Source organism: Zootoca vivipara, chromosome 14 (assembly GCF_965207765.1).
Source record: "Zootoca vivipara chromosome 14, rZooViv2.hap1.1, whole genome shotgun sequence".
Lineage (NCBI taxonomy): Eukaryota > Metazoa > Chordata > Lepidosauria > Squamata > Lacertidae > Zootoca > Zootoca vivipara.
In genome coordinates, this window is record NC_142597.1 from 43,577,766 (window position 1) to 43,605,036 (window position 27,271).

Below are 27,271 nucleotides of genomic sequence, written 5' to 3' on the forward strand. Positions count from 1 at the left end.
TTATCTAGTCTAACCCCCTGCAGTGTAGGAATGTCAACTAAAGCATCCATGGCAGACGGCAGAGTTTAAAGCATTCCTGTTGTTTGCATTGATACCATAACACTTCCTCCAAGGAATTTGTGATGCTTCACACCCTTTAACCTCACAACATCCCTGTGAGGTAGGTTAAGCTGAATTTAAAAAAATGTCCCATCACTCAGTGAGCTTTGGGTCTGAGTATGGATTTAAACCCTCACAGCTCTAGTCTCTCTCTCTCTCTCTCTCTCTCTCTCTCTCTCTCTCTCTCTCTCTCTCTCTCTCTCTCTCACACACACACACACACACACACACACACACACACACCCTTCCACCCAAGCAGGCAAGAGGCATTATTATCAGAATTCAAGGACACATTTTTAGCTAGTCAAAATCACTAGAGGAGGGTGTGGGGTGTGGCTAGGGGAAGAAGTGGTATGGAATGGGGAACGGGGTGTGATATAGCAATAGTCCCCCAAGGGCTGCATTTCAGACTCTTAAGGTTGTGCAACTTCAACTCTAAAAATTACACAGGTCCTTGGAAATGCATTGCCAATTCATCTTGTGATTCTAAGTCAGAACTTTCCAAACTGTGTGTCGCAACACGTTAGTGTGTTGGCTGCTGTATGTAGGTGTGTTGCACGAATGCTCCCCATGCTCCTCCCGGGGCTGGAAAGGGATTAGTTCAACCTCCAGTTTGCTAGTAAAACTGAATTACTGTGTCATGAAATGATGCATGTCTAAAAAGTGTGTCACCAACATGAAAAGTTTGGGAAGCTCTGTTCTAAGTGATGGAGCCTAGATCTGCACAAGCTTAGGTGCAAATTTACGAAGGCGACCAGCTGCTTAAGAAAAGAGCGTGACTTGCCTTTTTCATAAGAGCAGCCTGCTGGATCAGGCCAGTGGCCCATCTAGTCCAGCATCCTGTTCTCACAGGGGCCAAACGGATGCCCATTATGTGTCTGAAAAATGCAAACAACACAAATATCGAAGACGTCCATTGGCTGCCTTTGCAGCATTTTGCCTGATGCTGCTCCTTACCTTTTCTTGTTCAGCGTGTTTTCGACCACCTTTTTCTCTTGGGGAGCTGTCGGCGGGGTCCCTGGCGGATTTGCTTTCTTGCTGCCCATGAGAGGAGCCATCTCCTTGCTATCTCTGATCATTGTCCTGGAAGAGAGGATCCCATGGGTCAACTTTGCTGTTCATACAGAATTAGCCTACATTAATATAGTGCGATATACATATATATTGCTTGATCTCACGAAGAGTGAGTGCGTATTCATAACACCTCATAACACCTGTGTTCCTCCCTAATGCCAACAGCCTAAACAGGTGGCCCTAAAAGGAGCCTCAGTGGGAGAGCATTTGATTTGCACGCAGGAGGTCGCAGGTCAAGTCCCCAGTGGCATCTCCAGGTAGATCTGGGGAAAGGCCCCCTGCCTGAAACCCTGGAGGGCCACTGCCAGTTGGTGTAGGCAGAACTAAACTAGATGGTCTGACTCAGTATAAGCCATCTTCCTATGTTCCTAAGTGACGTTGTTGGACTACAGCTCCCATCAGCACAAGGCGTCACAGTCAGGGGGCGCTGGGGAGTTGTAGTTCACTATCCCTGGGACGCCTGCAGCTTAGCCACCCCTGCTGTGAAGCACTATATGGAATCACAGAGTCACGGAATAGGAAGGGACCCAAAGGCTCATCTAGTCCAACCCCTGTCAATGCATATGTTGAGGATGCTGAACAACCCTCTTGGCCTCTACTATATGTTGCTATGGGCAAATTTCCCATTTCAGTTTCTCTCAGCTTCTCTTCTTTCCATTCTTCAGTTATCTGCATTTCCACACCAGTTTGCAATTTTCCTTTTTAAAAACCCTTGTGAAAACTATTCAGCATTTTAATGCAGATTTCTCCTAATATGCAAAATGTACTTTCCCTAATATTCATATTTTTCCCGATTAAGTATTTTCTGAATGTTATTTTTATGCACTAATTGCCTCGGTATGTACATCTTTGGACACACTTAATTGGGCTGGAGAACTGTGGTGCAAAATTCAAGAGAAACGTGGATTTCGAAGGCTCTTTGCATTTCAGTTTGTGCGTTGTTTCACAAAGTGTGAACCTTTGCCTTTCAGTGTGAACAGAATTTAATTCCTCTCCCGCCCCTAGCCTCAAGTAATTTTGCATATTCCCACAGGTTGTGAGAAGCTCTCTGTGGCTTTACAAAGTCAACATCTCTGAGATTATGAGGATCCCAGAGATTTAGGTTGTCTTTTCTAAACAATTGTTCATTGGCAAATGTAGCAGAGTGAGCAACTCTCAAAAGTATAGAATCATAGAATTGGAAGGGACCTCATGGGCTATATAGTTCAAATCCCTGCAATGCAGGAATCAGTTAAAGAACCACAAGTGTAGAACCACAAGCAGTATAGAACCAAAGCAACACATTCAGCCTCCCAGTGTCCCAGAAACTGTTCCCAACATCCAGAAGCCTCTTTCAGCAACTTCCCCACCTCTCATGAGGGCTTGAAACTTGGAAACCAATTTGCCAAGCCTACACAAGCACCATTCAATCCCTCTTCCAAGATCCACTGATGTAATTGGAGGGTCTGTAGGAACATTGCACCTTATTGTACTAAGTGAAGAAGGATCTACCTTTTCCTTTACCCCCGGCAACCCCCCACAAACATGAATATACTCACCCTTCTTGACATGGGCAGTCATTTCCCCTTCCCAGCATTATATTTCTTTGTTTTTAACTAAAGGCAGGCACTGGCAACATGAGGACCATCATTTAAAGCATGCTCCCTGAAACTCGGCCCTCCAGATGTTTTGAGACTACGATTCCTATAATCCCTGACCACTGGTCCTGCTAGCTAGGGATCATGGGAGTCGTAGGCCAAAAACATCTGGATGCCCGAGTTTGAGCTATGGCCCTTCCTCTAGACCAGTGGTCCCCAAACATTTTCCCTCACAGACCACTTGAATGATCACAGACCGCAGTTAATGATTTGTCTGCTATTTGTAGGGTTGCTATATTTCAATAAGTTGTTGATCTTTTTTTTTCAGGAAGGCCCCCAAATGGTTGAGTTTTTAAAGGTTTTTTTAAAGGATTTTTTGGGCAGGATTTAACCCCCAGGAGACAACAGAGGACGAGATGGTTGGACAGTGTTCTCGAAGCTACGAACATGAGTTTGACCAAACTGCGGGAGGCAGTGGAAGACAGGAGTGCCTGGCGTGCTCTGGTCCATGGGGTCATGAAGAGTCAGACACGACTAAACGACTAAACAACAACAACCCCCACTGCTGGTTTTCCATGCCATTTGCCTGATTTCTGAAAAATAATCCAGGACATTTTGGGAGACGATTCCAGGACATGTTCTGGAAATTCAGGGCATAGGGCAGCCCTAGCTATTTGTTGCAACTGCAATGCACTTTATGAGTTATAGTTGTATTTTCACAGGCCTGCCATGGACTGCCTGAATGAAGCTCACAGACCGGTCTGGGAACCCCTGCTCTAGACTTACGGTAAGATTCTAGACATGGTTTTGAATAAAGGGTAGATTAAAACAGGAACGTGGGAAGCTGCCTTATTCTGCTAATCCGCTACTCTTCCCCAGTGAATGAGTAAAACCAACAAGGCTGCTATATCCCCATATCTGGACAACACAAATTATTTCACACCCACCCACACTTTCTCACTGGTGCTTGTACATGAGCATTCTTTGGGGTTTTACTTTTAAGAGGACAGTTCAAATTAGATTTCCATAAAACACAATGCAGCATCTATGGAGCTAGCATGCATGAAAGCAAACAATCTGGCTGGATTCTTGCCAAGATTTTAAAAAAAAATCAGTTCTGATTATTTTCAAAAGTTCTTTTTTTCCACCCAATCCACTTTTAGCTCATCTCACATCTTTTAACAACATCTAATTCCCCCACCCACTCCGCCTTCTTCATATTTAACATTTTACCCTGGCTTTTGACACCTGAGTGTTTAAAGGGGGGGGGATGGGGCCACACTGTTCCCTTGACTGTAATTTATTTTAAAAAGGTTTTAATGTTCTGTTTTTAAATGGTGAAGGGTAGGTGGGAAATCTAATAGATGATGATTTTTGTGGTGCATGTCTCACTATTTGGTCCTTAGGACCCTTGAGCACATTCATGTACACTCAGCTGCTTACAGCAAAGTCAATAACCACAACAAAACTCATCACTACTCCCAGACAAAGCCTCAAAACAAATTAGAATGTCAAATGAGAAATGGAGATTAGACTGATGGCAAAAAACAAGCAGTCACTTTTGACCCCACAAGCTTTAAAAAATAAATGGGAGAGAAACGAAAACATATCCAGCAACGCTTCAAAAGCCTGCTGAGCTTTTGTTTTCTTCTAATGGAGAGAATCTCATTAAGAGGATATAATCTGTTCAAAACAAATATGTTTACGACACAACCCCAAAGGCTCACCTTGGTTAAAGGATCCCCATCTGCCAAGTGTTAGGAAGAAAACTGGTCCAGAGAATACCTGGGAGGAAAATCCAAAAAAATCCTTGGTTGCTGTTATGGTTCCTGTTGTGACATCCCTCAAAGGTGCGAAAGGACTAAATAAATATCCCGTCTCTCGTAGCTTAAAATAAATCCCCAAAACATGAGGCAGGGACACAACCCTTGTCTGACTTGGGTGCAGTTTCCCTGGATAAGTATAGCATTGAGGTGCTTTTCAATCCCTGCCGAGTTACACAGGATCCACAGGTTGGCTACGAAAAGAGGCAAACTTGCTAGACCACAAATTTCTTGGCTACTCAGAGCTGGGGGAAGACGCCACCATCGCCAATTATCCATGCAAAAGAGGTTGAGTCATAACGATGACGAAGGAAGGACACCTGAACATTATCTCAAAACCATCTGGAGAGCTTTCATCATTTTGATTTCTTTATCCTCCCCCCGCCCCCTTCTTCTTTTATTGACTCCCAGGAACCATTTGCAGTGGAAGAAAGGCAGCTAATTATCTTGCGGTCCGATTCCTCAGGTGCAGGCAAGAGACAATTAGTTTTCTGTCCAAATAATGACAGAGAGCATTTTAATAAGTCGAAAGCGTTTCGTGGCCAGTAGCACACTGATCCTCACAACAACCTGGCAGGGTAGGGCAGGATCGTTATCCCCACATGATCCTGAAGCTTGGAAACAAAGGAGGGAACTGAAGAGACAAGAATACTAAACCTTGGGCCGTCTGACATAATGGAAGGTTCGAAGATTCATGGCAGATGAAAGCACTTCGTAAAACCATGGAATTTGCTCTCACGAGAGGCAGCGATGTCCACCAATGCTTCAAAAATGGGGTTACACAGTTTAACAGAGGACACGTCTGCCAGTGGCTACTAGCCACAGTGGCTATGCTACCCCTTCCACGGTTGGAGGCACTATGCCTCTGTATGCCAAGTGCTGGGAATCACAAATGGGGAGAGATTTGCTGCTGAGCTCACGTCCTACTTCCAGTGTTGCCCCTTGTACAGCTCAAGAGGGAGGAAGATGGACACAAAACTAGACGGAGTTCGCTCTGGTTGCAATTGCCTCTGGCGCCACCTGCTGTTGGGCTCCCTGCCTTCTGCCCCATCGGCCCCAATGGGCACCAGTCTCACCACTGTGGGACAGACATTCCTCGAAATGGAGCAGTTCCGTATTGCTGAAAGAGATGGCCGAATGAGGTTTGTGTGGGTGGGTGCCTGCCTCCCTACTGAAGTCCCAACTCAACCATGGACATTACAGGCCGGTTGCACAAGGATTTCTTTCAACCAAGAAGATCTCTTTCATCATCAGCAATTCCAGCACCATAAGCATCACCAAACACCACCAGGTGGAACCTGGAGGCAGGAAGCAACATTGCATGGAGGAATAGCATGAGCATGGCACCAGGATTCCGGCGTTTGTTCTGGGCTGCCAGGGCTTACGTTATGTATAGAGGTCTGCAGCACCTTAGCAACTCTGTGAGCTTCACTGCATGGGCTGTTGATTTCCCAGCCCCTGGCCACATGGAGGCTGCACCATGTGATTTCCATAGAGAGAAGGACTGTTGTCTCATGGCCAGCTGTGAGCAGCGGTACCATTAGTCAGAGGTGAAAAGGCTGCTCATGTGGAGCCAAACCCATTCCTAGTGGCAGGCAGGACTCATCACCATCACAACATGCAAGGACTGGGGTGGGGTCCCCAGGTGTCCAGCGCCATTTCCACGAGACAGAAGATGATTAAAAATCAGGTCTGTCAAGTCCATCTTCATTCCTCTGGTTATTGTGGAGGGCTTTTAGCAATGTTTGCATTGTTATTGGGGGGGACAGTCCATTGCTGGGACATGAGTGATGGGAGGACAGAGAGGGATTCCTTATGTTCACTGGATCCCCCTAAACAGCTGAAATGGATGGCATTCTCACAGTCCACTCAACACCTTGCCATTTGTGGGCTGTTTTCATCATGCCAAAATCCCACCCCCCATTTTGCCTTCACACTTTCAGGTGGTGAAATTTGGGGTGGCTAAGTTTATTTCTGAGGCAGTGGTTAGGAAAGGGGAAACCTGACAATTTCAAGTTCTATCAGTTTCTCGTTTTTCCAAACTTGAGTTCAGTTCTTCACATCGGTTTGTTGTTGCATTTCCAGATTTCTTCTTCTTCTCTTCTTCTTCTTCTTCTTCTTCTTCTTCTTCTTCTTCTTCTTCTTCTTCTTCTTCTTCTTCTTCTTCTTCTTCTTCTTCTTCTTCTTCTTCTTCTTCTTCTTCTTCTTCTTCTTCTTCTTCTTCTTCTTCTTCTTCTTCTTCTTCTTCTTCTTCTTCTTCTTCTTCTTCTTCTTCTTCTTCTTCTTCTTCTTCTTCTTCTTCTTCTTCTTCTTCTTCTTCTTCTTCTTCTTCTTCTTCTTCTTCTTCTTCTTCTTCTTCTTCTTCTTCTTCTTCTTCTTCTTCTTCTTCTTCTTCTTCTTCTCTTCACCTTAAAGTCACAGGGCAGGTTAATGACAATTAAACCTTCTTTCCTTTGGACCATCTCAGCAAAGCAAAGTGCAAATAAGGTAAATTTGTCTCAATAGGTGAACTGAATTGAATCCCCCCCCCCAAGCTAAAGTTATTGTTGCAAGGGGCCTAGGCTGCTGTGTGTGCTTTTCTTGCCAGCAAATCTTTTTTGCAGCCTCCCTGGCTGCCCCTCCTGTGTCCTGAGCTGAAAAGGCGATGACTTCTTCTGGGCTCAGGAAGGCTGCGGAGTGCAGGTGCAATGATTTCTAGAATGAAAGGAGGATACAGTACTCACAAACACCCTTTGGCCACATTTCGATAGTAGGGTGTTGCTTTTAGGAGCTATAGGTGTTTATAGGATGGTGTTATCCACGATTGCTTGACTTGTCAGAATTTTCATTGGTTTGGCATTGACATGTTTGCCACACTGAGCTCTTTCAGTGGATGGGGCAAATGGCATCCTCAACAGGCCCCTTAAACCCCGCAGCGGTGGGGTGTGCAAAGGCGCAATTCTTCCTTGCTGCATCTGACCTTTCTGGGGGCAAAAGTGATAATATGGGTGCAATGGGTCTTGGAACCCTTTTAAAAAAGGGGTCAACAAACTTTTTCAGCAAGGGGCCGGTCCACTGTCCCTCAGACCTTGTGGGGGGCTGGACTATATTTTGAAAGAAAAAAAATGAATGAATTCCTATGCCCCACAAATAACCCAGAGATGCTTTTTTTTAAGGGCACATTCTACTCATGTAAAAACACACTGATTCCCGGACCGTCCATGGGCCGGATTTAGAAGGCGATTGGGCCAGGTCCGGCCCCCGGGCCTTAATTTGCCTACCCATGCTTTAAATAGCCTGCATTCGCCATCTTCTGGAAGTTGCCCTGATGCAAGAGCTTAAATCTTCCTAGCTGTAACATATTCAGATATGGAAGCTTTCCTCTCTACTTCCTGACATACGGTGGTTACCTCTAATTTCTCCACATTCAGAAGCACCAACTCTATGCTTTCTCAGAGGTAGGACAGTGGTGCTTGTTCATCCTGGGTAGGAGGAAGCTCATTGCCTGCTTTAAAAAAAACTAAATCCCTAAATTGCCAGGTCGCATGAAGATGTGATTGTTTGTTGACCTTGAGGCTGTTGACACGATACAAACAACTAACAGAGGGGTGTGGGCAGGCAGGCAGGCAGGCAGGCTAGCAAAGAACATGTGTGGGCCAGTGTTGTGGATAGATTGGCACAGCTGTCTTAAGCCATTTGCATATTAGAGAGCAAAGCCTAAATATATGCAAAATAGAACAATACAGCATGAGCTTTCTAGATCTAGTTTCCTGAATTAGAAACTTAGTATATATTTTTTTTTTTCAAAGTAGCTTCTTCTAGTAATGCAAGCCCAGGACGCATGCCGGCCTTCCCCAACCCGACACGGCGATGCCCTCCAGATGTTTTAAACAACTCCCATCAGTCCCAGGGAGCATAGGTATGATGGCTGGATTCTGCCTCCAGTGTTAGAAGCCTCTGCATAGCCGTTGCTGGGATTTGCAAGTGGGGAGAGTTTTGCTATTGTGCTCAGATCCTGGACGCAGGCTTCCCATTGTGCAGGAGCAGCTCAGCAATAAATCACACGGATTAAGTGAAGTTAACTCTTTTATTAGAAGAAACGGGCTGCTCCGGAGCGCCAGGCCCAATGAGCACAGCAACTCTCACGGTTAGGTCTTGTCCCTATGAGGCAGTTGTGGAGACTGAAGGTCTCCGCCTTCCCACAGTTCCCTAAGCCCCCCCCCCTCCCCCAGGTCCTTCCCAAGCAATTTGAGACTTTGCTGCTGTGCCGGTCTCTGCTCCACCCTCTTCATACCTTTTCTGGTTCTGGGAGACCAGCGGGGAAAGGAGCTTTTCACAGCAGGAGCGGGAGACACCCTGGCTTCTTCACCAGCTTGACTCCTCTCTGCCTCTTGGCCTACCTCCTCTCTTGCTTCTGCTCCTGCACTTCTCTCTGCCACAGACTCCCTCTGCTCACTAAGCCCTGTTACTTCTTCCCAGTCTTCTCCCTCTGACCACTCATCGTTGTCCCACCACCAATCCCTGGGCTCTGAGCCTTCTTCCTTTGGGGGTCCCTCCCCAGCTGGTGTCATATCTGCCAAGTTGCTGTCAGAGAAATAAGGGACCGGGCCGGAAATAGCAGTTCCAAAATGGCTGCTACGCCAGAAGTCGCACTGCAGCCATTTTGGAACTGGGCAGAGCAGCATCAAAAGTCGCTTCTGAGCATGCTCCGCCCAGTTCCAAAATGGCCGCCGCACCAGAATAAACCGGGGGGAAACAAAAAAATCCGTTTTTTCAGCTAGGAACAGCTGGAAAAATGGGGATTTCCCGGGGAAAACGGGAGACTTGGCAGCTATGTCTGGTGCCTCCCACCATTCCTCTGTGTCCAGCAATTCCATGGGGACATCTGGCTGGGCACTTTGAGAACAGGTTGCTGGGCTAGACTGCCCTCTTTTGGCCTCATCCAGGAGCCAGGCTCTTCTTAGGGCGTGTGGAGCAGGATGAAGCAACCTAACCAATTTTTGACAATTCCATTCCCTGCGCTGACACTGCCAAAAGCTTGGGGGGGGGTGTAGCTGTGACATAATGGCAGCTGGGAGGAGATTGATGCAGAAATGACATTTGAATGCAATCTTTGTTTGTTTGGAAAGAAATACAGTTTATGGTCAGGAATCCCCTCGTCCAGCTTGCACTTGATGGCAACCAGGAGGAGGGGAGCTTCTGAGGTGTGAGCTACTCATTCATACAGGAATAGAAAGGAGCTTGTCACACATATATATTTATATAGGTCTGTGTATGTCAGTTTATTTTATGCATTTATATTATGTCCCAACATATATATATTTAAAGGTGGGTAAAAACTTTTGCAGGACAGATTGCAAGCAAATGAAAACAAGGAAAAGCCTTGTTTCAAAACCGATTATTCCAATGCCAGATTTTAAAGGGCTGAGAAAATACTACTACTTCTGGTTGTATCCAATACTAGACCTGCTCAGAGTAGATCCATTGAAATTAATGGACCTAACTTTGTCACTTAGGTCCAATGTCGCATACGGGTTAGGGTGTTGGACTAGGACCTGGGAGAGCAGGGTTCGAATCCCCACTCAGCCATGAAGCTCCCTGGCTGTGACCTTGGAATCAGTCACCATCTCTTAGCCTAACCTACCTCACAGGGTTGTTGTGAGGATGGAATGGGGAGGGGGAGGAGAACCATGTACACCACCTTAAGATCCTCGGAAGATAAAGCACTTAAATATGCAATTCTGTGATTAGACATAATTGATCAGACAAGCCTCCATTTTCAGAGGCAGTCTACCCCAAAAAGCCAATGCTCATGGCACACATTTAGCGAGGCCTGTTGGATGCTTGTTTAACAGCACTCTCTCTCACACACACACACATTTTTTTTGCCACATCTTAACAGAAGGTTTGGGGGAAGATTCTTCCACCGATTCAGCAGCTTCCCAAAATCACAAGACAGGGCTGTAAATGAAACAAACAGAAGTGTACAATTAGAATAATTTTAAGGGGTCCCCCCCACACCCTCTGCCCCCACCCAGGATCAAAATAAGTAGAAATTTTAATGTGCCATTTAAATCTACCTGAACGTAGGGAGCTTAATTGAACTCAGGACGGGAAAAACGAGAAACTGAGATAAACCACAACTGATACGATTCATCCACCTTAACCCAGTATTGCCTACACTGGCTGGCAGCAGTCCTCCAAGCTTCCTGCATTGCAGGGGGTTGGACCAGATGACCCCTTGGGGTCCCTCCCAACTCTACAATTCTATGATTCTTTGACTCTAGGGTCTCATGCAGAAAAGGGTCCCTGCCAAGGAGGTGGGGGGACAAATCCTGTTCCTCCCAGTTTCTCATTTTTAAGTACATATAAAGAAACCTAGGGAGCTGTATTTGGCCCCTGCCTAGAGGTTCCCCATCTCTACCCTAAATATATTAGGAGACTCAGCTTGCAATTTTTTTAAAAAAAAATGTTTAGGGGTATTGTGTTCAGCAACCAGCAGCCTGTTGTCCTGAAATCAGGCCCCATGGAGGGCAGGTATTTGGCCCACTGCTTGCCTGCATCCTCCTAACGATTAAAAAGGCACACTTTGCCCTCGCCCAATCTCCTCGCTACAACACACCCATTTATGGGCCGTCGCTTCTAGAATTAAAAACCTTGCAGAAGATGACGAGAGACCAAAAAAAGTGGACAAACTTGGGGAGAGATTTCTTCCGGGGGCCTTGCTCTTCTGAATCCGCGCCGTCTTCCGAAATGGGCTTGAGCGACCCTTCTCGTTTCCCATCTCTCCGGATTGGGACCAAGGTCTTCCAGTTCTTCCCTGAAACTGACACGGGGATTGGCTTTTGTTTCGATTTGACACTTGCACGCCGATTTTCCAGAAACGTGGCTGAGCTCAATGTAGCTGGCAGTGGCATTTAAAAAGAACAGCATATGAACAGCACACAGTTTCTCCGGCCCCACCTCTTACCTCCCAGTTTTCCTTGCAGAGATACCTACCTATATTTCCTCCCCGCCCCCTACTCACACCAATAGCCTTTCTCTCCACGTCCCCCCGGTAAGACCAACAATAAAAAGCAGTGTACAGTACCCCTGTTTACTAGTTTCTGCCAGCCATACCCTTCTCTAGGAAACTCCATTCCTTTCCCCCTCCCCCCTCCACCTAGTTTTTCTGTCCCTCCCACGACCAGCATTCTGTGCACACTGAGCATGCTCAGTCCACACCAGGTAGTTCCTCGGGGTCCCCCCAACACAGAGAACATCAACTGAGTAACACCTGTGGGCTTCATTCACTCTTAAAAAGTGAACTGTTTGCAAAAGGCTCCCACCGCCCAGTCACAAGGAAAATATTTCCTCACCTCTCCCATACTTGAAAGAAAAGCTCAGGTTCCGTTTCAGCTCCTCACTGTATCCACCAGGGTCTTCGTTGATGATGCCCAGATTGGTGTTCCATGTGGACCAGTTGACCTCATCCACCCTGTTCAGGAGAAGCAAACATGGTCAGGTCTCCCCCTAGCAGCAACGCAGTGGGGGAGGGATTGTGGGGGCAGCCCAGCTCCGAGACTGCTACTTCTTTTTTGGCAGAACAGGAGCAATTACATCATCTACCGGTGGAATTGATGGACCTTCCGTGATATGGCAGTGAGGAATGGGAATTATTATTATTATTATTATTATTATTATTATTATTATTATTATTATTTCTACCCCTCTCATCTGGCTGGGTCTCCCCAGCCACTCTGGGCGGCTTCCAACAAAAGATTAAAAATACATTAAAACATCAGTCATTAAAAACTTCCCTAAACAGGGCTGCCTTCAGGTGTGCTCGGGCTGAGGCTGGATACAGCTTTCCTTTGATGGAGTCCCTGCTTCATGCTAGTGGTTCACATGTTTGGCTTTCTAATGAAAGGCTAGACGCTGCATTTCAGCTGGCGGAAGATCTTTTGTTGAAGCACAAATGTGTATTACAAGGGCATTTGCTCCCAGGAAACTAGGATTGTAGTGATGCTGGTCCAAATCAGTTGGGTACTATGTCAGGCAAATGTACTATACACTTTTTTGCTATCTGTGTGTAAAGATACAAATAACACAGCTGCCTGCATTTTTTGTTTTTTGTTTTATGCTGCTTGGAGAGGGGCTGGCAACAGAACCTCCTTGAGGATGTAGCTATGCAGGAGATGTCTCTCAAGATGAGCTCATGTACAGTACTTCAAAATTTACTGCTACACCGCCACTTCCTGTTACCGTTACCAAACAGATTGCTACAACCCAGAACAGTGTAAACACGTGACTCCAAGTACCTCAAGCAAGCAGGGCATTCTCTGGAATACAAGAGGGTGACTTGCCAGCTGACCAGAGCTGTAAGGAGGGCTGGCAACTTCCGCACACTCAGTCCCTGAAAAGCTTCAAAAGTTCTCACCTGTCCATGGCCACAATTTTGCAGCCTGAGAATGGGATCACAGAATTGGCGGGTGGGATGGTTTGGCTATGCCTGACAGCCTCTATTTCCTTGTCATCCCAAGGTGTACGGAGAAGGGAACCAGAATTACCTAAAGCACCAACGGTAATCGTTTTTCCCATCCGGAGTAGTCCCCACCATAACTTGTTTCCCAGATCGGAAGGAGTTGACAATGCAGTTCCAATAGCTGTTCTCGATGTTCAAGATGGTGATGGCTCTCTAGGTGAATATATATATATATATCTCAGATAGTAGAGCCTGAGACGCTTAATTCCTGCGTTTTCCAGAGCCTTCCCGACCCCAACCCAGAGCTGGCTGAATTCACTCAGCCAAGGACACGTCAAGGCCGAGGGGCTGATCAGAAGCCAGACTCACCTGGAGCTTCCAAATACTTTTGCTCTCCTGAGAAATCTTGTTGACCGTCTCTCCCATCAGGGCGATGAGCATGTTGAGGAGGAGGATGTACGTGACTATGACGTAAGTCACCAGCAGGATGATGAAGACTGACCTGAAGCGTTGGGAACTAAAGGTAGTGAAACTAACGGCAACATTAGGAAATACAGGTAACTATGTGAACGCGCTGGGCAAACAGGCCCATAAGGAAGGGAGGGTGAGAGGGGGGGTTTCAGAACAGCACATTTTATACTTCTAAATCACAAGGATCTCCTGTAAGTTAAAGGTTTGATGTTCATAGTTTGCAATTTGGTTGAACTGATGAAAAGGAAATGATAATGATTTAGGGTGTATACGAAAATAGGAGCAGCACTCTTAATTATTATAAATTGTAAGAGTTTCCTACCGGTATAACTTCAGTACGTTATTCTTTACATTTTGGGGCAACTGATGCAAATAAATTGGTTACAGTGGTACCTCTACTTACGAATAACTCTACTTACGAATGTTTCTACTTACGAATGGAGCTCCATCCGCCATCTTGGATGCGGTTTAGATAGGATTTTTTCTACTTACGAATTTTTAGATAGGGTTGCTTCGACTTACGAATTTTTTCTCCCAATGCATTCCTATGGACTTACAATTTTTTTCTACTTACAAATGTGCGTTCGGAACGCATTAAATTCGTAAGTAGTGGTACCACTGTATATTAATTACTATTGCTACTACTACCACTACTCTGATGTGGCCCTTCACCAGCGGGTCCCAGGGCGGCTTATTTAAAATTCAGTATTAAAAACATTAAAAACAAATTACAAACACAGGAGTAGGTTGGATCCTGAAACGCATCTCTCAAGTTTCAAATGCTGGATGCACATATGTGGAGAGGGAGTTATCCAGCTTAAGGGCCCGGCTACCACAGAGAATGCCCTCTCCCGCTCCACCGCCTCTGAACAATCTCTATTGGGAGATTCCCCCCAGATTTTAATGATTTATATTAACTTTTTGTAATTGCATGCATTCTTATTAGAATGTAATAAGAGCCTGCTGGATCAGGCCAATGGCCTAGCCAGTCCATCATCTTGTTCTTAGTGTGGCTAGCCAGCTGCCTATGGGAAACTAGCAAGCAGGACAGGGCCGTCTTAAGTATATCTGGCGCCCTGGCACCGTGGTGCGACAGATCCCTCCGGTGCCCCCACCCCGCCCCGTTTCCCAGTGCGGCAAGCGGGCACAGCTGCACGGTGGGCGGGCAGGCCGGCCGGCGGGCGCAGTTGCACGGCGCCCCCCTGGCGGCCCTGCACCACCCAGCCTGGCCATAGGGCCAGCCCTGAAGCAGGATCTGAGCACAAGAGCAGCCCTCTCCCCTCCTGTGGTTTCCAGCAGCTGGGATTCAGAAGCATGGCTGCCTCCAGCTGTGGAAGAAGAGAAGAGCCTTCATGGCTAGTAGCCACCCATAGTCTCTCCTCCGTGAATCTGTCTAATCCTCTTTCAAAGCCTACAGGTTGGTGGGCATCCCTGCTTCTTGCGGGAGAGAGTTCCATAATTAAACTCTGCGCGCTGTGTGAAAAAGCGCTTCCTTTTATCTCTCCTGAACGTTCAGCTTCACCGGACGCACCTTTCCTCTAAACTAAAAAATCCCAAACTCTGCAACCTTTTCTCAAAGGAGAGTTTTGCTCCATCCCCACGACCATCTCGGTCGAACCTTTTCGGTCTCTACTATATCCTGCCTGAGACGAGGAGGTCAGAATTGTTCACATACTCTGAAAATGTCAGAACAAAATAGTTTACACGCGTTAAAAGAAAAGAGGAGCGGGGAGGCAAACCTGAAGTGGTAACTGTCAGTGAACTCCAAATCTCCCATCCCAATCGTGAACTTGAAAAGTTCTAGGCAGGTGGAGTAGAAGTTGTTGTAGGAAGGGCGGCACTTTGCTTGACAGGAACTGTGAGTTTGGTTCTGTGCCAGCAGCTCATCGTCGTCCTCAATGAGGGTCACGACAGCTAAGGAACGAGGAAGAAACCCGATTCAGTTCACATTCCAAGGCGAAAGTACTTAATCCACATTTTGCAAAGCCATTCGCCAACCGCAACGCAGCTGGCCTTCAGAATCGTCCCTTGCAATGCAGTTCTCCAGCAAAGCATTGTGTCCAAAATCAAACTTACTGGGGTTGGCGGGGCGGGGGGGGGGGGTTAAGCAGGCATAAAAACGCATATATTAGTGAAAAGGAATTTGATTAGGTGGGGTGGGAATTGCTTTGCAAAAAGCCAAAAAGTATAATTAGGCAAAAACTGCATATACAAATTGTGTATTAAGTGGTTTTTTTAAAAAAATATCTGTTTTTATTGATACTTATCCAAAGATATACAAAAGTTCATGCCCAATACGAAGTATCTTTTATATAATGCACCAGAATAAAATAAATACTTTAAAAATATAATCTAAACAGGAACAAGAGCAAAAAGAAGAAAAAGGGGGGAAAGGAAAAGAAAATGGGGGGAGAGAAAAGAAAGAGAGAGAAAAAAAGGAAATGGGGAAAGATATTTTTAGAAAAGGATTATGTATCAGGAGAAATCTATACTGATTTTTGTTTTTAAATTTGCAAACTGATGGGAAATGTGAAGAAGTGGGCAGAAGAATAATAAATTGACTAATCAGCCTATATCCAACCACAGTAGTGGTGGTGTTGAGGGAAGACCACTGGTAAGAAGATATTGAGAAATATCCAGACCCTGGCACTGAACACACACACCCCCCCACACACAGTAGAACAGTTAAAAATGACCAAGGAAGCCTCTGGGATTTATTAAAAGATGCACAGAGATTCCTTATTAATTTAATTGGGCATATTTCACCGTTTGGTGCATGGAATGTGGGAGGCTGCTCTCTTTGGGGACATTGGCCATTGTTCTTTGGGGGCTGAGATCTTCTGAGAATGGTGCAAATGTCACCTCGGTCTCTGGGGAAATCAGGAACTCGAAAAGCCTCGCTGATCTACTTGCAAATTGTACTGGCAGATCCCAAGCCAGTTTCTCCCCCACCTCTGAACTATCCCACCCAGCTTTTGCAGCACCAGGACACATCTGTATGTGTTCGCTTTTGTCCTCTCTCCAACCCCACCAAAAAGAATCCAAAACAGTCACTCCGTTTACCTGTCGAAAAGCCCAAATGGAAAAGGAGGAAGACCACGATGAAACGGCACAGGTCTCTCAGCATCATCTGTTAAAAAAGAGGTGGAGGCGTGGGTGGGAAGAGAGAACCAGGGCCCAACTGGATGAGGGTGGGCTCAGGTTGGTGAAGCAGTGAACCCTTCGCCCCAAGGGACTAGCCTCTGCTACCCATTGTCCCTTTTATCCCAGACTCACCTTCTCCAGCATGACTGAGTAAATCCCCATCTGCTGGAAGCCACGGGTGTAATAGAGCAGGTTGGTCCAGCCCAGGGCCAAGGCGAAGACCATGAGGATGACATAGAGTTCTTGCTTGCTGAAGTACAGGACCGCTGAGCCCAGGATAAGGACAGAGTGGATGAAGCTGAGTGGGCAACAGGAGGAGTCAAGCTTCCTGGCTGCGTCGGGGATTTGATCCCTGGTCTTCCTGGTGCAACACTCTAACCACTACACCACACTGCCACTCATAAACACATAAAATTTGGCATAAAGAAATGAGAATTCCCTGGATGCCAAGTTCCAGGTGCTCTTTGGTGAGTGAATTCCAGCAGAGATTTAAAATTCCAAAACATGCAGCAAAGTAAAAGTGTGGAAATACAATCTGTTAGACCTTTACAATATGTCGTTGAGAGTTCCAAAACTGTCCCCAGCATAGGAAACGACCACATGTTTGGTAAGTTAAAAACTGATTTACTTACAAACCCTTCAAAGGTCAGCTTCATGCTGTTTTCCATACATCGGAAAAGTTTCATAGGCAGATAAAACTTGGCCAAGTGGTGAAAGTTCCCAAATTATTGGTATGGAAACTCAAGAGAGGCTTGTAAGAGCCATGTGGTCTGAGCTGCAGCAACCACCTCAAACCTTCTTCACATGCTAAGCTTCTCAGGTAGATTGGGAGGAGAAGAAAGGCTGGATTGCCTTGTCCCAAGATGCTAAACCTGACAGGACAGCTTACTCTATGGAATTAACCCCTTCATGTGTTAATTAGACTTAAGCATGTTGGTTATATAAGGCTGGTTATACCACACTTACAAGAGAAGTTCACTGTAGCTGTTCGTAAAGATTGCTTTCAGGGATGGCTGTCTCTGCTTAAAATACTTGATCTGAAAAAAGGCAGGAGAATAAAGAGGTTGGTGTGAAAAGGGCTTCAGTCCAACAAAAACCCGTAAAGCCTTTTACTGCCACTGCCCCTCACGCAGATACACAATAAAATGACCTACCCTAACCCAGATAGCATGCAAAGGATGTGCACTACCAGTGAGCCACACTCCCTTCCTAATGTATTGTCGAATGATAAAGGACAAGAAATTCATCCAGAGAGATGATACACTGTCTTCCCAGTAGATTGGGATTGGAGCCTTAGCCATGAAACTCACTTAACACGAGAATGGGGCCTTCTCTGCAGTGGCTCCCTGTCTGTGGAATGCTCTCCCATGGTTAAATACAGAACCACAAGCCACAGATATAGTTCATGACCAATAGGAGTGCTACCTCCTAGGCTCAGCTCCCAGTGTGGCAGAATCAGTTGCGCTGCCCTAGAACCATGGGAGGAAGTTGGAAGAGTACCGCTCTTTCCCACTTCCTTTTCCAATTCTATGGGATTTCCAAGGCTCAGATTAATCAGGATCAGACTTTTACACGGATTCCTTGGGAAAGTGAAGTGTTTGTGCATGTGTGTGGGCGAGCACTTTCTCTATTTCTGTCTCTCTGTGCAGGGCGGAAGATCTGGGGGAGGGGAGAGAGCAGTGACCAAAAGGGGTGGCCCCCCACGGTACACGCTAAAAAAAATGCACATGTTCCCCTGGAACCTAAGCCCTTTGCCCACCCGTAAGAGATTCTGGTGAAGTTTTTACCCCTCTGAAGAAGAAATAGGCACCTCCCAACACACTCAGGATCTCCCCGGTGACTCGGAAATACTCGTTGGTTGTGTGATTAAAGGCGAACGGGGGCTGTGGACGAGAAGGGCAGAACTTTAGAGAATCAGAATGGAATGTAGTACCTGGGAAAGGGTGGGGCAGGCAGGCAGGCAGGCAGCGTGGCTAACAGCACCCTGTTTGACCATTTCCCTGCAGGTCCCACTTCAAAAAGAATAGCACATTTGCCGCCACCACCCCACCACCCCCATTCCCACCTAACCTGACCCCTGGGGCATTTCACAGCTGCATGTCAGGAAGAAATTCAGCAGGTGAAGCAAACTCCAGGATCCACGGGTATAGAAACCCCTTCCATAAGGGTTGGTATGAACAAAAGAGAGCTAGAAACCCGAAAATCTCCAAGTTATAAACCACCTCCCCGTGCTTTTTCGTTGGCCTGTTATAGGCGGCGACAGTGAGGATGACGATGTGGGCAGCATAAATGAAGAAGTTGAAGTAGAAGAGGTGCTTGACGAATCGGTCCCACTTGTCCTGCAGGAGCTGGTTGAGAGGCTCCACCAGTAGCATCTCGTGACGGTTCTGGAAGGGGGAAAGGAAATCAGACCAGTAGGAGGGTGGGAGGCAGGGAGGCCAACAGCAGGTGGCGCCAGAGCCAATGAAAGGGAGTGCCAAGCTCTAGGCTGGTTGTAAGTCAGGTGATTGGCAGGTGGGGGGCTGCTAGCTGCCCCCGTTGCACGTTAATGGACCATTCTCCCCACTGGAAGAAAACCAAGGGCAGAGTGAAAATTAAAAGGGCAAAAGGACTGTGATCAGAAATTAAAATGGCTGATTTTGCAAAGCAGTTCTCCAGCCGAGTAATGTTTATACCTGAGTGAAGTGTACATTCTATAGATGCATATGTGAAAATAACATACCAAAATGCATTGCAAAAAAATTAAGCTAAGTTGGATAGAATCATAGAATCGTAGAGTTGGATGGGACCCCAAGGGTCATCGAGTATGTCCGGAGGAATTCGCCCTGTTGATGACAAATTTTCATTAGGGTATTTAAAATATATATATATTGCAAACTGATGGGGACATGTGGAAACTGACTGCGGCAGATTGGCCCATCCCTAAACCTGACCTCACTAAGCCTCTAAGCTGTGACACTGGAGGCCAGGGAACTGGGCCTCAGACATACCGGTGTCTCACTGCTGTAAGCAATGATCTCCAGGACCGAGTTCCTCTCGCAGGTGTCAATGCTGGACAGGTCGTAGAGTGACGAGTGAACGGGCCCATAAGCCCATTCTGTGAACTTCCGGGACAGGTGGCGACACTCTGGCTCCTTGATCTCCCGTCTGAGGATGTACGCAAAGACCTAGCCATGAGAACACAAGGAAAAGACCCACAGGGTCAGGCCCATCTAGCGCAGCATCCTGATCTCACAGTGGTCGTTATGGGATGCCCGCAGGACCTGCTACAGCAGTAACGCTTCTTCCCACTTGTGATTCTCAGGAACAGAAATTCAGAGGCAGACTGCGGAGGGAGAACCAGCACCCTTGTCCTCCATGTCTCGTCCTCTTTTAAAGCCATAGTTTAGCTATGCTCTGTGTGAAGAAGGGCTTTCTTTTCTCTGTCCTGAATATTTCAACATTCAGCTTCATGGGACAGCCCTGCTAAGTCCTACTATTATGAGAGAGGAAGAACAACTTTTCTCTCTATCTGCTTTCTCCGCTCTGTGGATCATTTTCTACACCTCCATCTTATCTCCTCTTACAGTACTTGCCTTTTCTCTAAACTAAAGTGGTCCATATGAGGTAACTATTCCTTTCCTTTCTTTTTAAGCTTTGCAAAAGAAGCTTGATTTGGTCTGCCAAGGTTTGAGAGATAACAAATGCAAGCTGAATTCAGAACACAAATGGTAAGTCCTACAAATAAAGTCTTTCCCCTGCTCCTTTCTTATAGGGATTCTTTTCCTTATGATTTTAAAATCATAGAATTTTGAAGTCGGAAGGGAGCCCATGAATCATCGAGTCCAACACCTTGCGATGCAGGAATTACAGCTCACCTGTTGACGCAGGGTCTTTGTGAGTGTTTCTGCTGGAATTGTCCTGGGTTTGATTCCCAGGAATTAAAAACTACAGAATTAAAGACTTCATGTGAATCCCAAGTGCTGACTGGGACAGGAGACTTCCTGTTGCCCCTCTGTATGATTTACTGTTTCTCCCTGGAAACGGTCACTCTTGACTCAGAGGTGCCGCAGTCTCAGGCGACGGCTGCATCCCTCCCTGAGTCACGGTTCCTCATATGCCTCCTTCGAAACCAAACAGTGACCTCACTTAGGGTTGAGTGCTACCAGGGCTGTTGTTTATATATAGGCTTTTAAAAAAAACTATTCTTGAGAACTAGAATGGAATGTTTTTAGTCAGAAAATGTATGCCAACGGAAGCTTGGGCGTCTCTGCCTTTCAACAACAAACAAGGCGGGGCGGGTGCTAATAGCACCATTCTGCGGATGCAAGAGCCTAGACTGAAAGAACAGTGGCTGGCTTAAGACCTCCAAGTGAGTGCAGGGTGAGTTTTGAGCCACCTGGGCACAAAATCAGTGGCATAGCATGAGTTGCCAGCGGCCAGGGCAAGATCAGCATTTTACCTCCCCAAGACAAATATTACGCCCCCTAACTGAAACCTCCATGCAACGCTGCTACTGCTGGACAGAGCTGCAGAGCAGCAGGGGTGTGTGTGTGTATGCCTCTTGGGGCTGCGGCGTCACTGTCACCATGAGTCTCGCCTCCCCCCTGCCTCCCCCGCTGGGGGTGGGGTGGGGATGCCACGTGGCTGCTGAGAGATGCAAGGGACCATCCTCTTCCAGCTCCTGCTTGGAGTGCTGCCCAGGTGAGGCGGGTGGAATGGAGAGCGCATGCGGTCAGGGTGGCAGCTGCAGGGGCATGCCCCTCAACATTTTTGTGCCCAGGGCAATTGCCCCGGTAGCCCCCCTCCCATGCTGCGCAACTGACAAAATCAAGCTAGCTCTGATCTCCAGGTGGAATGCTGGTTGGTGTTGCAGAATAATAATAATAATAATAATAATAATAATAATAATAATTCACTATTATAGTGAATTATTTCAACCCAGCCACTCTGGGCGGCTCCTGGTAGAATATTAAAAACATGATAAAACACCAAACCTTAAAAACTTTCTTAAACAGGGCTGCCTTCATATGTCAGATAGTTGTTCGTTTCCTTGACATCTAATAGGAGGGCGTTCCACAGGGTGGGCACCACTACCAAGAAGGCCCTCTGCCCGCTTCCCTGTAGCTTCACTTCTCACAGTGAGGGAACTGGAAGAAGGCTCTCGGAGCTGGACCTCAGTGTCCAGGCTGAACGATGGGGGTGGAGACGCTCCTTCAGGCCGTTTAGAGCTTTAAAGGTCAGCACCAACACTTTGAATTGTGCTCGGAAACATACTGGGAGCCAATGCAGGTCTTTCAGGACCAGTGTTATGTGGTCTCAGCGGCCACTCCCAGTCACCAGTCTAGCTGATGCATTCTGGATTAATTGCAGTGTTTGGGTTACCTTCAAAGTTAGTCCCACGTGCTCTACTGCATTGCAGTAGTCCAAGCGGGAGATAACCAGAGCATGCACCACTCTGGCGAGACAATCTGCGGGCAGGTAGGGTCTCAGCCTGCGTACCAGATGGAGCTGGTAAACAGCTGCCCTGGACACAGAATTGACCTGCACCTCCATGGACACCTATGAGTCCAAAATGACTTCCAGGCTGTGTACTTGTTCATGTGCTTGTTCATTTCAACCTCTCTCACAAGCAGCACACACAACCTACCTGTATCTTCCCAGTCTTGGCCGCCAGGGTCAGCGGTGTCAGCCCCCTTCGGTTGGCGATATCTTCCAGCTTGAGGGTGGGGTTGAGCCTGGCACCCAGGATGAGGGTGTCGTGGTACATCTTGGTAACAAACTTGGTGTTGTCCTCCGTGTTGTCGGCAATCTCCACCAAAGCATGGAGGACGGTGTTGCCCATGGAATCCTGGGCGGCAATGTCAGCTGGGTGGTAGGGGTTATTGAGAAGGTACTTCACGATGTTGAGCTGGTTTGTGCAGGCAGCCAAAGAGAGCGGCAGCTCACCTGGTGGGAACAATGATGGGCCATCAGAGTCACATGAGGAGGGAGAGCAAGGTAAAAACCTCTCCTGCCCAGGGCCGGCTCTAATGGCCAGGCTGGGTGGCGCAGGGTGCCACGGCACCGGCCCGCCAGGTGGGGCGCCATGCAGCCGCGCCTGCTCTCCCGTGGGCCGCTCCGCCGCGCAGCAAGCCCCCGCGCGCGCCCGTCGCGCAGCAGCGCCCTCGGCGACCGCACTGCGCGCTGAGCCCAGCCGCCCACCCGCCCGTCACACTGGAAAACTGGAGGGATCCATCGCCCCACGGCGCCAGGGCGCCAAAGGTGCTTAAGATGGCCCTGCTCCTGCCCTGGCTCCTACCAGGTGGAGAACTCGAGCTCAGGTTGTGGTTTCTACCCAAAGCTTTAATGTTTGGGTCCTCTTCCTCAGGCTCTCCTGACCCGGCTAGAAACCCTCCTAGCCCATGGGGGTCTTCTGTCTGCCTCTCCTCCTGGCTCGGCCAGCCCCCATCCAACTCAAGACCTAGGACCCTTCCAAAGACGGTGCCTACCAAAATAAAACCCGGGCCTGCCACTGATTTTCTGGAAGAACTCCCCATGAGCTTTCGCGTTGACATCGGCGCCGTTCCTGACTAGGAGGTCCACAAGGTACATGTTTCGTCTCTCAATGGCAATGTGCAGCGCGGTTTGGCCTAAATAGGAGGCAGAACCGTGAGCTGGAAGGTCTGTCTCTACCCTCTGCCCCCGTTAATAGCTCCATACCCGTCTTACCACGCACAGCAATCACACACTCCTTACCCTTGTAGTAGCTGTCTGTGTACTCGGCATTCACAAACTCCTTCAGGTTGTCCGTCTTCTCCGCAATCTCCAGCAGGAGAGGGATGGTGTCGTTCCGGCCGTTGTGGAGGTTCAGCATGGCTTTCAACAAGCATGTCTTCCCAGTGTCCGGTTCTGGGGGAAGAAACACACCACACTGACAAGAACGGTGCAAAGGCACCCTTAAACTCTGGCGTTTTGAGAAACGTTGGGGAAGATATAACAATGTAATGGGCTTTACCCATGGATCCTCCTCTGACCTTACTGCTTAGATATGTAACTGCACTAATAGAAGAAAGGGAATTGATGTAGCACCCATTGACTGCTGCCAGATTTATTATCTGTCAAAACTGGGTAAGGTGTGTGTGTGCGCGCGCGGAAGAAGAGAATGCCATCTATGAGGCAATGGATAACTAAATGCTAGGATGTAGTATGCAAAACTAAGTTCACACACACGGTTACAACCAGGGCAGGTGGATAGCAAGGTGATGTCTTTACGGAGAAATGAAGTCTCTTTATAACGTACTGGAGCAATCCAGAGATGTCCAACCAGTCGACCGCGATCGACAGCTAGATCCCCGGGAGTTTGTGGTCGATTGCAGTCGATTGCGGGACCGTTATTGGTCGCTGGATGAAAAAAGCTGTTGAATGAATGTCTCCACTCCCCTCTCTCTCTCTGTCCCTCTGTCGCGTCAAGTGTTCGGTCGTTTGGCGTCTGCTGCTGGCGACTGGGGATACTCTAGCGTTTAGAAGTGGCGTATTTTTATCTTAGCTTTTTTGGGCATTTCCCCTTTAAAAAAAGCTCAACAACTCTGGTCATTCCTCCCTTAAAAAATAGGGTTGCCAGACTCAATAGCGGACAGGACTTCTGTGCCTGTAATTGCCCTGCTCTCTTTTGAGTCTGGAAACCTTAAAGAGAAACCAGCAGACCCTTTTGCTTGGAAATTAAACAAAGGGCCTGCTAGTTTCTCTTTAAGGTTTCCAGACTCAAAAGAGAGCAGAGCAATTAAAGGCACAGAAGTCCTCTCCTCTATTGAGTCTGGCAACCCTATTAAAAAAGCTCAACAACTCTGGTGAATCCTCCCCTTCCCCCACCCCCAAAAGCACGTTCCTCCTCCCTCCAATGACAATGGGTAGATCACTGCCTTTTTTATGTACTGGGAGTAGATCGCAGACTCTTGGGAGTTGGACGTGCCTGACTGTAAACCAATTTGTGCTACTAGGAACCTTTTAACGTTGATCTGTTGTACTTGATTTTGATATGGGAATTTGCCCTGCTGTGTTCAGTCCTAGATATCCCTTTTGCTTTTATTTTTGGCCTTCGTTGTTGCATTTTGTTATGCTCTGTTAAAAAAGATAAATTAAAATCTGAAAATTGAAGGAGGTTGGACTACTAAGATGACCCTTTGAGTCCTCTCCAACTCTTTCAATTCTATGGTTCATCCGGTGACCGAGGCAAAAGCAATCCCCAAGATAGTCCCATTTATTCCCCCCCCCCCGTCCCATTCCTCATTAAGCACCTCAGCCCAGCCAGGAATGGCTGCTTATCTTTTTCCTCCCTGCAGTGACGGAGTCCCTGTACACCCCGTAGCTGATCGCTCCCACACAGGAGCTGAGATCTAGGCAAAATGGGAGCAAGCAGTGGGGGTGCATTGCATAATGAGGGTACTTGTCTCCAGGTCTGGTGCCAGAGGATGGCAAGATGTGCCAAGACTGGGCATGTGCCAGGACTCCCAAGAGCAGCAGAGGGCACCCTTGCCCTAATGGTGCTAACGTTTCCACTCTGCAAAATGCACCCAAAGGGATCAGAAGAAGCCTGAGAGAATCTTAGCTTGCATGTCCTTCCGCATTCAAGGTTTAGGGCCAGGGGTCACTGATGGTGCCAGGCCAAGATTTCCCCTTCGTGTGTGTGTGTGTGTGTGTGTGTGTGTGTGTGTGTGTGCGCGCGCGCACACTTGGCCTGTGACCTGTGGCCCCTGGAAGGTTGCTTGGGAGGAAATGTAGCCGTCAGGACAATAAAGCTTTCCTCCAACCACCCACTCATTGCTCTAAGTCTTACTCAGTGCGTTCCACGCTCCAGAAATGGCTTTTGTGTCCCAAACCCCAGAAGGGAGCAATGGCACATGATCCCCGCTCACCTTTGAACTCCTCATCCGTCAGGTTTTTCAGGGTCTCCAGGAGGTAGGTGAGCAGGTCGTCCAGCTCACTCGGATCCCCCTGGGCCACCGCGTCAAAGAGCCTCCTTCGGTTGTAGATCCTGAACGCTTTCTCGGGGCGCCCGCCCATGGAGGTTTCTCGGCGAGCCCCGCGATGGAGAAGCCTGCCACGAGGAAGGGGGGGCTGTGGGTTACTGGCTCCTCCCCCCTACACATGTACCACCATGGCAGCCTGAGGGCCACATTCCCTTCTGGGTAACCTCCCAGGGGCCACATGCCTTTGGTGGGCAGAGCAACACATCAGGCCAATTTTACCTCTGTCCGGTGGGCTGGTTTCTAGACACACACTCACACCTTCCTCTCTATGTGCGGGGGGGGGGGGAGAGAGCTCAACAACTTTTGTGTTCAGATTTTCACTTTTTGAAATATGGCAACCCTACCAGGGCCAGTTAAAGAGGCATTGAGGGCCTGAAGGTCTACAGGCTGACATACGTAGTTAAGAGGGCTTAGTTTATTTTTTGGTTGCTATTTTGTTCATGTTGACAATGTTGCTTTATAAATGCTGATTTGTCAATCATATAGTTTTTTAAGTTGTTGTTTTGCTAACATTGTTTTACATCATATCTCTTTCACAGATTTGTTAATCGTTTGATATGATTTATGCTGCCTTCTATTCTGTTCTATCATGCTACAGTCAAACCTCGGCTCTCGAATGGCTCCGTTTTCAAACGTTTTGGCCCCAGAACGCTGAAAACCCGGAAGTAAATGCTCCGGTTTTTGAACGCTCCTCAGAACTCGAACGTCCGACGCGGCTTCTGCTGAAGTGCAAGAAGCTCTTGCAACCAATCGGAAGCCGCGCCTCGGTTGTTGAACGTTTCGGAAGCCGAACGGTCATCCGGAACGGATTACGTTTGACAACTGAGGTTTGACTGTACTGGTATTTATTGTTTTGCAAACTGCTTGGGGATTCCTTCGAATGAAAAGCAGCATAGAGTTATAATAAAACAGATCAGATTGAATCCTGACAGCCAGGAACAAACACCACCTTCCCGGTCTTCCTTCCTGCAACACCAGCTCGGCTGGCGCACTTCAATTCACATGTTGTTTTGGAAAGTGCGAATGATGTAACTTCGTTTTGAAATCTGAACTTTAATTGGAGTTCTTCTCCCTCCCTAGTTTTGCTACAAAGGGGGGTTAAGGACAGGGCATCTTAGACCCCCAAGGCCCCCAGGGGACCCACTCACTTGGGAGAGTAGTTGCCACACCTCCCTCGCTCCAAGCTGAGGCTGAACTTGAGGATGGGGCTGGAGACGGTGTGGTCCATCTGGTAGAAGGAATCCATGGGAGCCGCGTCCTTGTCTCCGTCCCCAATCCCGAACCGCGCCCGCCTGGCGAAGATGCTGTGCTTGGTCGACCTGTTGCTGCCGGGCGTGCCTGCGCCGGACTCCTCGCCTTCCAAGTGGTCATCCATCGATTCCGAATCCTCCAGGTCAGAGCTCCCAAGCTTCCGCATCTTCCCCAGGATTCCAGACATGTTCCGGAGAACGAGGCTGGGGGGGAAGTATTCCGACTCTCCCTGAAAGCTAAGGAAAACAAATGAAAAAGAAACTAATAATAATAACCTGCTGGATCAGGCCTGCATCGCCCATCTGAGCTGCAAGCAGGATCTGAGCACAAGAGCTCTTTTCCCCTTCCTGAAGCTTCAAGCAACCGACATTTAGAAGCCGTGCTGCTTCCGAATGCGGAGGC

At 47.7% G+C, this 27,271-nt stretch overlaps 2 protein-coding genes and 1 long non-coding RNA gene across 5 annotated transcripts in view; 1 reads left to right on the forward strand and 2 right to left on the reverse strand.

The window, feature by feature from the left end:
• Positions 1-4,773, reverse strand: part of TRPV3 (transient receptor potential cation channel subfamily V member 3) — a 31,589-nt gene extending 26,816 nt beyond the window's left edge. For both annotated transcript variants that reach the window (XM_088657869.1, XM_035139049.3), the window contains exons 1-2: positions 4,478-4,773; positions 1,057-1,182 (exon numbers count right to left, since the gene is read on the reverse strand). In XM_088657869.1, the coding sequence (XP_088513995.1) occupies positions 1,057-1,178 (122 nt within the window). In that variant the 5' untranslated portion in view covers positions 1,179-1,182; positions 4,478-4,773. The remainder of the gene's footprint in view (positions 1-1,056; positions 1,183-4,477) is intronic.
• Positions 3,479-24,217, forward strand: LOC118096825 (uncharacterized). 2 transcript variants are annotated; one of them, XR_015947042.1, is made up of 5 exons: positions 3,479-3,537; positions 13,075-13,233; positions 13,446-13,573; positions 20,266-20,341; positions 22,981-24,217. It is a non-coding gene; the product is annotated as an uncharacterized LOC118096825 (long non-coding RNA). The 2 variants fall into 2 exon arrangements; XR_015947041.1 differs by lacking the exon at positions 22,981-24,217 and having other exon boundaries at positions 20,266-20,984.
• On the reverse strand, positions 11,179-27,064 carry TRPV1 (transient receptor potential cation channel subfamily V member 1). The gene is made up of 16 exons (XM_035139054.3): positions 26,767-27,064; positions 25,505-25,686; positions 23,349-23,501; positions 23,102-23,242; positions 22,261-22,559; positions 19,622-19,798; positions 18,854-19,018; positions 18,419-18,514; positions 17,598-17,668; positions 16,764-16,929; positions 16,551-16,617; positions 15,227-15,401; positions 13,386-13,518; positions 13,102-13,229; positions 11,911-12,029; positions 11,179-11,378 (listed from the first exon to the last, which is right to left on the reverse strand). The coding sequence occupies exons 1-16, from the start codon at positions 27,054-27,056 to the stop codon at positions 11,179-11,181; spliced, it is 2,562 nt and encodes an 853-aa protein (XP_034994945.2). The 5' UTR covers positions 27,057-27,064.
• Between the last annotated feature and the right edge of the window lie 207 nt (positions 27,065-27,271).